This window comes from Plectropomus leopardus, chromosome 11 (assembly GCF_026936395.1).
Source record: "Plectropomus leopardus strain MGB_pleo_1.0 chromosome 11, ASM2693639v1, whole genome shotgun sequence".
NCBI lineage: Eukaryota > Metazoa > Chordata > Actinopteri > Perciformes > Serranidae > Plectropomus > Plectropomus leopardus.
The window spans coordinates 20278274-20290664 of record NC_142186.1 but is presented as its reverse complement, the minus strand read 5'-3'; the positions used below and the strand labels follow the sequence as shown (position 1 = coordinate 20290664).

The 12391-nt window shown below is 40.0% G+C and overlaps 1 protein-coding gene across 2 annotated transcripts in view; it reads left to right on the top strand.

Annotated features, from left to right (window-relative positions):
• The first annotated feature begins 1008 nt into the window (after positions 1-1008).
• ago3a (argonaute RISC catalytic component 3a) overlaps positions 1009-12391 on the top strand; it is a 43482-nt gene continuing 32099 nt past the window's right edge. For both annotated transcript variants that reach the window (XM_042489217.2, XM_042489216.2), the window contains exon 1: positions 1009-1759. In XM_042489217.2, coding sequence (XP_042345151.1) covers positions 1741-1759 — 19 coding nt within the window. In that variant the 5' untranslated portion in view covers positions 1009-1740. The remainder of the gene's footprint in view (positions 1760-12391) is intronic.

The following is a 12391-nucleotide window of genomic DNA, read 5'->3' as shown; positions in this document are numbered from 1 at the left end:
AGTTTCTGGCTGTGATAAATGGTGTAATTTGTGTGATTATTAACCCTTTAAAACCTGAGAATATTAGCTTGATTTCTTTCAAAAACATGGGAAGAAGGCAATGAGCAGTGAAGCAAGACATTACCCAAAAATTAGCAAGAAATTAGTAAAAAAAAATAATATTACTCAAAAATCTGTTTGAAATAAAAAAAACACACACACACAAAACAGACAGAAACAATTAAAAGAAATACAAAAAAATCAATTAAGGCAAACAAGACTTGAAAAATTGCTTTAAAAATTATAATAATTCTGTAGCACACCATTAAATATTTAATTATGATAATAATGAATATATTTATTTCCCTAGGTTTTTTTCTTTTTTCCTCTGGCTTTTCAAACATTATTTTCCAAATCTACTAATTTCTTGCAATTTGTGGAACATTTTCTACCAAATTGCCCATTGCCACCCCCTAATGTTTTTGAAAGAAATCACACCAATTTGCTGAGGGTTCAAAGGTTTAAATACTTGTGAAAGGCAAAAGTGACGTCGTTTTAGGTTTCACACGGTTAAAGAAAACATGCCTTTCTTTAAAATTGGTGACAAAATAAATACAAAACACAGCCATTAAAGGTTGTATGTCCCTTTCTAAGCAAAAAACACCCATAAATACTGCCATAGTGCTTAAAATATTATTTGACAGGCTTCCCCCTTTTTGCACCACCCCTCCGCTCTCATAAATAACGAACAGTCCCTAATTAAATTCAACTTACACAGTTTACAGAGGAGATGTAGCCCTAAACTATGAATTACCACAAATGTAGCCTATAATTCAAAGCAAGTCTTATGCATGAAAAAAAGACAATTTTCATCCATTAATTTATTCACAGCATTTTAAACGCCGGGTTACCTTTAGGTGAGGGCGGAGTTGTTTGTTCTGACGTCTGGTGACACAGAGCCCACCTCTTCCTGTCGGTGTCAGAAAGGCAACTTCACCATATTTAGCTGGCTTACCGAAGCCCCGCAGAGTTGATCTGTCAACCAGACTGAAAACCCTGACACTTCTCGGCGGACACTGCCCGGTGTTGACAGCTTTATTTTGGCACCGGGACACAAACTACGGAAGACGACGTCGCTGTGATATGTTGCGGAGGGACCGTGGCCGCGTCGACGGCTGTTTTTAACGCGATAAAAGTAACGTTAGCCGTCGTCTGTCAGACTCCAACTGTCCAACAGCCGAGCAAGCCTGTTAGCTAATTACTGTAGCTACCCCGAGGCTCGCTGTGCAAAAGACACCGATTTATGTCGTGTCTGTCAGTGTTCATCCATCAGTAGGAATTCATCTGGACTCTGTGACCCCGCTGTGATGATATCCTGACAGTTCCTCTCGTCCGTCCCTGACACTTTTCCTAAGCCTGGCTAGCGAGCTAACTTGGCTAACTAGCAGGTTTTCACTGCCACAGCGTCGCGTTGAGCCACCAGTAGCTTTCGCCGTGGCAGTAAAATCGGATTAGATACGCTGACCGAGCGGCGGTGTGCGGACGCGGGGACGCCGAAGACCCCCGGCCGGCGACACGACCGTACCGAAGGGCCACTGTTAACAGTCTGCAGGGAGAGGTGCTAGCAGAGAGCAGGACACTCGGCCATCCAGCGCGGCAGAGGCGGTGCACTGCCGAAGGAGACACCGGATTGAACGGAGGAAGAGTCCCTAACGTTTGACTACTGTGATCCGGGAAGTGAACCGGGCAGAGACCTCATGAATGGAAATCGGAACTACAGGTAAATTATTCCGTAACGTCTCTTTACTAAGTCAAGTTGTCGACAATGTTACAGTGCATGTGTCAGTGGAAGTTACATTTCATTGCATTAGCTGCTGAGATGAAACACCGGTGTTGTATTGAATATGTGTTACTCCTACCTAAACCTGACCTAACCCTCTAAGGGACTGTACTTTATTGATCAGAGGATGGGGTCTTTTTTCATCTTGTAAATGTGTATCCTAATCAATCACCCTCCCTCCACCATAAATAATATTTTTTTTGTATTTAGGCTATTTCAAATTCAGGTAGGATTGGAGCCAATGCTGATCACAAACTGATTACGTTAGTTGTCAATAATAAAAAAAACATCAATTTTTTTCAAGCAAAATTCAAATCTTCCTTAAAAAGCATGCGTTAAAAACACTGAAACTTTGTTTTTCAATTTTTACAGTTGCTGGCTTTGATAAATGGTATGACTTTGCAGGTTTTTTAAGAAAACATGCATTTTTAACCTGTTAGCAGGATTTGAGGTTCAGAGGTTATTTAAAATAAATGCAAAATACTACCATTCAAATTTGTACGTCCCTCACCTAAACCACAGAAAAAAAAACCCTAAAAAAACAAACAAGCTCCCCCAACCCTGCTGAAGCTTGAAGGTGTTAAACTGAAACCAAGGAGTCTCTCAGGGTCAGCGTACTATTTGGGCTTTGGATTTTCCTTTCAAACATTTTTTAATGTTATAAAACTATAACATAACTATAACTATAACTACAACTATTATAAAACAAAAAAACAACAGTTGTTTGATTATCATGTCAGAATCCAAAAATGACAAACAAGCCATTTTTAGTTTTGGGGGTCAGAAATGGTTCAGAATAAATATGCCACTTAATAGTCCATGAAATTGCATCTCCAGCCTTGTTTACAGGACCGGTCTTTTGTTTTGTGTCTTTGTGGACAGTTTTGCCTACCTATAATCTGTATTTCTATGTGCAGAGATGATGAAAATACTGGTAATTACAGTAGCTAACATCACAGTGATGGCAAAGAATACATTAACTCCTGTTTGCAATGTCATTCATCATAATACCAGAGGTTGAGAGGAACAGTACTTTCATTTTGATTTGATTTGGAAATTTATTTTGAACATGTATACAAGAATATAGAGAAGGTTTCTTTTCTTTGTTTTTTTTTGGCATTTTATTTTTTTGACAGGAGAAAAAGAAAATTAGATGGCATTTTTATAATGTATTTCACTTCTAATCCTGAAAAGTAAATAGCTTGTTTTTTATTTTTCATTTTTGGATTTTGAAATCAAAGAACTATTTCTTTTTTTTGTTTTTTCATTTCCGTTTCTGAAAGGAAAATGGACTGACCTCCCAGCCTATGCTGTAATTTTGCCTAAACATGAGTCACAATTGAAACAGTGAATAATATTCCACGTCATGCAAGACTGAACTAAACTTCCTTGAACCCAATAGTTAAATATCTGGCTGTTATAATGAATTCATAAGTCATTCCTCAAGAGAGCTGACGAGTTAGCTTTCTGTCTCACTCACTGTAAAGACATTAGTATCATCAGTGTGTGTGGGCTTCATAAAACTAGTCCTGAGGTTAAGTCTGGTATTCCCCTGCATTATCAGGAAGTCTCCCAAACTGTTAAATAATTTCATGGTGCAAAATGAGATGTGTTCAGCTTAAACCTAGCATGGCTAGTAAACTGAGAACTTGTGACAGTGGATAGACTTTCTGTCATTTCATGGCCCAAGGTTTTGGTCACCCCACACTGACCTCGACATATTTAGCAGTTACTTTCTCCCACACTACCTACAGTCTGAGATTTGAACATATTATGCCATGCACCTGCATTGCGCATAAAACATTTAGCCAATGCTATTTTCTAATCCATGGATGTCAAACTCATTATAGCTCATGGCCTGCAGGCAGCCCAATTTAATCTCCTGTGAAACTTTTGCAGAAAACCTATAAATAACAACATTTCCAAATGTTTCCTTTCTTTTAGTGTAAAGAAATACAAGTGCATTCTGAAATGTTCATCCTTTTACAAAACAGATGATGAACGGCCTGAGATATCTTAAGAAAAATAAGTGCAATTTCAACAACATGCTTGTTTTTCCACATCCAATAAGTCTACTACTCACATGTGCATACATCTCCACTCCTGTGTAGTAATGCCGGCATCACAACACCAAACTAAAGTGGAGGTTATTGAGGAGGAGGTGAAGTTACTGTGTCTCCTGGATTACAGACCATTTACAAATCAAACGTTTTGGGAGTGCTTTAGCAGTAGGGTTCCATCAATACTGTTCTAAGATAGAAATCTGATGCAGCTGCTGATTCGCAATGTTTAGCACAGTGTTCAATATCTTTAAATTTGACCATAATAAGTATTTGTTGTTTTGTCAGAGAACTGTATTTTGGTCAGGCTGGAAAAGCCTTACATGAAGTAGGCCACTCACTGTTTAACTTACTCCTGAAAGAACTCTTTGCTTTCATGAGTGAATCAATCTTAGTTGTGAAGAAGTTAACCAGTGGACCGTACTGGACACTCTGGATGGCCCTCGGGCCATATGTTTAACACCCCTGGTCTAATCCCCCGAGTGAGTAGGTAGGTGTTTTTCCTAAAAACATGGACAGGATCTTTGTTTGTTTTTGGAACAAATTAGCTGTAAGTTTAAGCCAATTTTAGTTTGCAAACTTTCTAACTGACATATTCATCTGCAGCAGTAATCTCATGTATCCTGACAAATTCCTGTCCTGTTCTCATGATAGCAATGGTCAGCCCTAAGCCATGGCCAGAAAACTGTCCCTTTTTTGGCCACAGTGGCAGTTAAACAGTCCGAACCGCCTGGCTTTGTCTCAGCTGTAACGGAAGCTTTCCACTTGTGTGACCATAAACTGAATGCCAGGTACTCTTGATCAGCCCGTGACACATGATACAGCACCCACACCCTCCTTCTGAAGAGGAGATCCCTCTCTGCTGCCCACGGTCTCATTAGTATCTCTGCTCCTCTCAGTTGGGACATTTCTCATCGACTGTAGCACAAGGGAACAGGAGGTGTTTTCCCAGTTATCAAGCATCTACATTGAAGTCAAACAGACTAAAACCGTTATGTGACTGACACCTGGGCAGGTGTGTGAGTTAAGCTTATAGCAGTGCTGGGCAACATATCAATATCATGATATGAGACTAGATAAGGTCTTAGATTTCGGATATCATAATATTGTAAGTGCTCTGCTTCCCTGGCTTTAAAGGCTGCATTACAGTAAAGTGATGTAATTTTCTGAACTTGCCAGACTGTTCCAGCTGTTTTATTAGTTGCCTTCACCCCCTTAGTCATTATAGCCCCATTACTGATGACTAAAATATTATTTTATAAATATTTTGAGAGAGCACCAATTGTCAGCCCTGCAATATAGCTGCAACTTCCATATCAAGTCTCAAAAACACCATGATGTAGGATTTTCTTAAATTTTCCTAGTTCTGACTTATACAGTATTCTCTGCACTAGACTCAATGTGGAGTGTTCTCACAAGTGAAATTCATATTTTATATTGCAATATATTGCAATTTTTTTAACCTTTTTTTTTCAACTGCAGAATAATGTCCCATCTGCAACATCTGTTTTGTGTAATAAAAGATAAAGTTTTCAGTTCATTCATCTCACTTCAGTCATTTTTATTGCATGCAAACTGTATTTATTGGACTGAAAAAGCAATTGATTTTATCGTTCTAGTAGCCTCTGAAATTTTAATTTGTATTTGCAATGTGGATCAATCGTCTTGTAAAAATATTAATACTTGGCATCTGTATATCAATACAATATTGCCACATAAAATACTGCACCCATCCTATACTGTATTGATTTTCACCCCACTCTTCTAGATTTAACCTAGTTCTTCAAAGCGTGAAAAGGATGTCCTCGACTAAATTTTGGCATAGCTTTGTTGACCATGTCTGCCAACACTCTTTTGAGTTGCTTCAACCAAATATTTAAATTTTACGCTTATAATGACAGTGTTCTAGTTTTATCATAGATATATATTTACTTTAGTTGTGTAGTCTTCCATCATAACATCTATGCTCCCCAATCAGCAGAGACACCATAGACCTGGGGACTCGCCATGAGTGTATTGGTCTTTGCTTGCAGCACAGTATTCTGAGAGCGCAACAGATGCAGTTTCATGTGGAACATGCTGTTAACCAGTCTTACATTAAGTGTATTAATGAGAATGGTGGATGCTTTCACTTGGAAGACATTAGTGCATTAATACAGTCAGACAGACGCATGTTTTACTGTATAATGTTGTGGCTTGTCCACATAGGTCCCCTTGATATTGTGTGTTCACAATCACATATCACAAACCACCATAGGCCGAACCAGTGAGTCCTATACCTGGGTGAATGATTAAAAGGGGGTCCTCCATCAGTCAGTCAGTGGCCCGGAGAGTAGCGTGAGAAAATGCAAATTGATCACACAGCCCACTTAGAAACTGACAGTCACTCTTCTCCACAGCAGTCGTCTGAGCAGCAGCACATGTGGCATGGAAACCACGGCTCTGGAGAGCTTAGCACTGGGGATATAATGAGAGCAAGGCTTTTGAGCCTTAAGCAAACCAAATCCATTTTGATGTGCTAACCCAGCGGTATGCCCACAAATAGCTTGTCCTTTGCTATTGATGTAATGTTACATTATGGCTTAGTTGCAACATCAGAACTGGTCAGAAATGTCAAATTATTGACTTAATCTTGTAAAAGAAATATTTTAACATTTTCTTGCTCACAATTTTTGACTCGTATACAGAATGCAGTTACTGGCAAGTCATGCTGATTCACGGGCAGGTCAGCTTTTAAAGAAATTGTTCAGTAGTCATTGCTCTATGATATTAAGCTTCAGCCTGCAGCCATTTAGGTTAGCTTAGCATAAAGACTCGAAACAAGGGGTAAACAGCTACCTTGGCTCTGTCTATATATAAACAAATCTGGCTGCTAATACCTTTAATGTTCACCAATAACATCTTGTTTGTTGAATCCAAAAGACTGTGTGTTAATGTCAACTTGTACAGGGGTTATGTGATAGAATACGTGTATTCCCCAAAATGCCAGACTATTCTTTTAATTAGATCATTGCCCTTATTAAGGTGTTCCTCTCCAGCTGAGTGAGCAGTATAGATGGGTAGCCTGTGACTGTCAGTGATACAAGAGACTAGGTTTTTCCTCTCACAGAATCCCACAAATACACACAAACTATATTAAGAGATGCAGCTTACTGGAAGACAATGAGATGGCAGATGCTGAACAGCAGGGGGTCTTCCCCACCCTCCACCTGTCACACTGCACTTTGTAGCCAGGTGGGATTTGAGTTGGCTGGAGATGACTCAGCTTGGTATTAGTATGGTTTTGTCGCCCATTAACACTTGAGAGGAATGGTGCTAGTTTTATTTATTAACACCTTTTTTTGGATGTTTTTGAGGATATCAGAAAAATACTTTCTTTTCTTTGTCTTGATGCTGTCTTACTTGTGTTATTCAGCCAGTTCCTTCTCACGCTCCTGTGTTTCCCGCTCTTTTTTTTTTTATTCACAGGCAGTTTTACCCCCATCCCCACTGCTGCCCTTGGTTACTGCCTCTGTTTCCCCCTCTCTGCCTCAGTGGGAAACTCCTTGTCCTCCTTGTCATTCTCCATGTAGGTTTGTTCTCTGTGGATTTTGTACAGACAGTGAGGTCGGCTTTGTGGTAGGGCTTAGTACTTGATTTGCAGTCTCTCCCCATAATACTCAGTTCATTCAAGCAGCCCGTTGACAATAGACAACCCCCATCCTCAACCCCAGCCAACCATAAGGCTAACCATTGGCATATAGTTGTAGGTTTCTATGGAGAATTCAGTTTGTCGTTTCTCTTTAGGCTTTCTGTAATAAAGAGAGATTTGCTCTTGCTCTTCTTGTAGTGAAGAAAATGAAATATAGAGGTGCAATGATTCGTCAATTAACCAAGGAGTCAGTCGACAGAAAAATAATTGGCAAACATCTAGCTAATCATGTAATCATTTTAGTAGTTTTAACCAAACATTGTCTGGTTTCATGCTTCTTAAATGCGAGAATTTAATGCTTTTATTTTTCATGCATGATAATAAACTGAATAGCTTTAGCTTTTATATTGGCAATAATATTCTATCAAACAAGCTATTATGGACCAGAATCTACTGGGAGCTGCTGATACATAAATCATACCTCAATGTGATATCATCTTAAGTATCCCAGCTCTTTAATGTATTACATTTTTTTTTTTAATTGCAGTTATTTAACAAATGCGTAATAATTGCTTTTAGTGATATTCAGTATCATACTAAGTTGAACATAAAGGCAGTTTTGAGTCAAGTATTTAATTATATATTTCTTAATAAAGCCAGCATCACTGTTTCTGGACTCCCTCATTTCTTTTGGTGTTGAGGTGGACAATCAAGCTTTGGTTTGTCTTTTTAAATTTTGAAATCCAAAATGGCTTTAGAATTGAACCTGGGCAGGTGCTGTTTGACTTTGACTCTCCACTAATAGTTTCTTAGTATTAGTATTAGTAATAGTATTCTTTGCTGTCTAAAAGTGCTAAAAGTCTAAAATACTTGTAATGTATTTTCTAGTATTGTGGATTTATGCCCCCCTGTTTAGTATATTTGATGGATTTCTGAAGTTCCCTATAAAGTCTTCATCATGTGTTGGTGTAGCAGACAGAGGCAACTCTGGGTGACGCATGCTGTTGTCAGAGCGTGGGGCTGACGGCAAACTCCTACAAGTGGGCTGGGTAGACAGGGATAAGTCGAGGGATGGAGTGAGTATGTTGGAGAAGGGGGGATACGGAGGAGGAGGAGGAGGAGGAAGAGGAGGAGGAAGGCTGGAGGTTGTGATGTGTCACAGAGATTAGAAGCCAGTGCAGCCAGACCACACTTCTTTTCCACCTCCTCCTCCTCCTGCTTTTCCCCTCCCTGAGATCTGTTTTTTGGGGGAACTGCAAGGGGCTCATTTAGGGGGAGGTTATGGACAGGAAGAGAGGGACTTGGAGGGGGAAGTCTGTGTGTTTTGTCGAGCTGCTTACTGAAGGACAGACAGAAGTCTGTCTGTTTATCAGTGGCAGAGATTTAAATATCTCCTCACCAAAGTCTTTAAATGAAGATATTTCAAATAGAGTTCAATAGCAACTACATTTTCTATAATTTAAAGGGGAAAACAGTCATTTGCTCCACATAAATTAAAGGTATATTTGTATATAATTAAAGAGTTTGGCTGAAATGTTTTTGGGCTGATTGTAATTAAAAATGTAGCCCTGTTTTTACTCCTGTGTTTAGGAGACAGGGTTTAAACAGCAACAAACAAAAACCAGAGGGAAACATTTAAGAGGCTAGTGATTGTCTTCCTTTCATCAGTCTGCCAAACCATTAATCAAACACTATGAGCGGTTGTCTCTCTGCCAAAGTGGCAAACAAGTGCACTTCGCCACGCAATGAGCACACGACTTGATTTGATCAATCCCATCACGAGTTCTTTCTGTAAAGTTTAAAGTTGGTTTCGCATAGCTGTCTGTCTCTGAGTTCAGACTTGAAATCCTTTTTTGTTTATGCTTATAATACACAGTTGTAAAAAAAAGTTGAAAGATTAGTGAGTCAAAATGAACTTTTTTTTTCTCATTTCTCATGAAGAAAATAATCCCAGTGAAATCTGTATGCAGTCAGGGGTTCAGACTGTCTAGTGAAACAGGGACTTTGTCGCTGTACAAACGTGTTGATACTTGTTTTCAATCAACTGAACATTATAGATAAAAAGTTAAAGAGATACTTTTTAATTTTTGACCAACTTTGTATTAAAACATTGTGGGTAGTATGTATAGAGGAAGTGTGGTGGACTTTCCTCTATCTAACCAGAACCTAGATATCCCTCTCCCCGCCACAGAGAAACTCCTCCAAGTGATGTAAATTACATAATTTGGAGGAGTTTCGCCAGCTGTTGGGGCTATTACTCGAACTACATGCTGTAGTTCCGCATTTTCGTATTGCCTGCTGCCAGCCGCTAACTCAAAGATTATACAGCTGATCAAGAGACACACCTGCCCCTCTCTCTCTCTCAAGCTCAGAACAAAATCAAACAGTAAAACTAGGCAGAGCTGATCACACAAAAATCAAGATAATGTCAAGATTATTATCCACACTCCATCATCCACATGCAAGAGCGTAGCATTCTGGTAGTTGTAGGTTTTCTACCTCTTGAGCAAAATCAGCCTTTTTCTCAGTTATCTCTTGTCATGTAGCATCAATTTGAAACGTATTCTTTGACTCCACTTTATCAGGGTGGGGACCGAGGTAGAGGCAGCAGATACTTCAAATCCTCTGCAAATACATCTTGCAAATGTTCTGATTTAGGCAAACTAATCGATGTAAGATTCTTGTTAAGATGCTGACATGACAGTTGATATAATCTGAGTATTACCTTGTTTTGGTTCTAATTAATTTATTAGACTGCATGTAAACTCTCAGAGTGACAGAGCAGTCATCCTGCCCAAGTCAACAGAAAAAGTCAACAACCCCTGGCCCCCGTCCACTGTTCCACTCAGGCCGGACTAGCAGGACTGTGAGGACAGAAGGCTCCATTTAACCTGCCTGAGCAGGATCTCCTGCTCAGTTCAACAGAGCCACTTCATGTGTAAACTGAATACTGTGTGTGTGTGTGTGTGTGTGTGTGTGTGTGTGTGTGTGTGTGTGTGTGTGTGTGTGTGTGTGTGTGTGTGTGTGTGTGTGTGTGTGTGTGTGTGTGTGTGTGTGTGTGTGTGTGTGTCCATCCATCCATCCATCCAGCCTCTACATGTGTCAGTAAGACTGTAGGGCCCTCCATAATGCCACTGAGTCAGAGCAGCCTCTCACTACAGTTGATTCTTAACCCCTCCAAATCCCCCCACCCGCTTCATTCCTGTTCTCTGAAAATATTTCTGTCTTGTACTCTCCCTCACTCTTTTCATTCTCACACATGCACTCCATCACTCAGCCTCAGGTTCATCCTGAAGGGGATTTCAACATTTTTGCATGTTGTTGTGACTGACCAGGCCCTCGTCAGCCTGTCAGTATGTGGCTGTCTGCCGGTGTTTACCTGTGGCAGAGAGTGCCATCATGAAACACTCTCGAGGTTGATCAGGGGAACAAGAGGGAGGAGTCTGACAGTGTGTGACATGCATCAGTCCTTCCTCGCCAGCTATCAGTCTGTCTGTGTATGTCCGTGCATGTGTGTGTGTTTCTAGGACCTGCCTGCTGTGACTGACGCCATTGTGCCCCGCCGCTGAGCACTCAGCCTGTTCCTACGGCTCAGGCCTCTCTGGATTAGAAACACAACAGCTGTATTGTGTGTGTGTGCGTGTGTTGGTGTGTGGGCCCGTATATGTGTGGACATGTGCACTCGTTAGCAACGTGGACGTTTGTGTACTTGGGGGGATGTGGCCGAAGGGGTTTGCAGGCACTGGATCGCAGCCGAGCTTCTCACTATCCAGTTTTTCTGGCTCCCAGCCTACTCTGTACAGTGTGACTGTGTTGTGTTGCAAGGCTGCAGAGTGGAACAAGTTCACATTGCTGAGATGTTTCTGCAAAATATTTATAAGCTAAGAAAGACATCACAATAATTGGTGTGTTATATAATATTTATTCGTTTTATTTATTCCATGTGCACTATGTTGGCGTAGCACTGGTGCCTCACTTACTGAACAGTATTTCTCAGCTTGGTTTACACTTAATTAGGCTGCACAAAAAAAATCATATCACAGTTCTGTGACAAATATTGCATTACGCATTGGGATTTTAAAAGGAATAGCCATTTTTTCGTTCAGTTTTCAATGATGGAAAAAATAAATAAATAAAAATGATGATGACGTCATTTTTGCTGGGGTCTGTACCAGACGAGCATGAATCACTAACATCAGGGATACGATTTGTTGGTGTCTCTATGCAGCACCATAATGTGTCACATGTTAAATTTTTGCTTTGTGCTTACTGCACATTTTCCATTGTAAACTGCTCGCACAACTTATTTAATGTTATGTGCTGCACATACCATGGAATTGCATGTGAATTTTTAACTATTAAGTCCTGATAATTATGGATAAATCATAAAAAAGAGAAATAGACTTTCAAACTTACTTGTGTTAATGCACAGGTATACCAGAGCGGCACTTGGATCAAATTGAACAAATTCATAAACACGTTAATACTAAACATTAATCAGTTGCCACACAGAGTTACAAGCCTTGATACTAACCTTGATTATGTTGTTTATTTTAGAAGTTTGCTTAAACTGCAAAGGAGGCCAGCAACTCTTCACCTAACCAGTTGACTTATGTAAGAGTGATCCACCAATAAAAAGCGGCAGAATTTGTACAAAAGCACAGCTGCCAGCTAACCGCACAAGTGACACACAAAATCAGCTCAGTGCTTAAGCAGCTAACTGAAGCTGTGGCTTCAGCAAAAGATTGGCAAAAATTTGAGTGTTTGGAGCATGTTGGGCATGCTGCTGGACAGCGGGAAGGTGGATTATGTTGCAGGGCTTGAAGGAGCAGTTTGAAAAGTTTCTATGGATGTTTTGATACTGTATTTCATGAAACCATG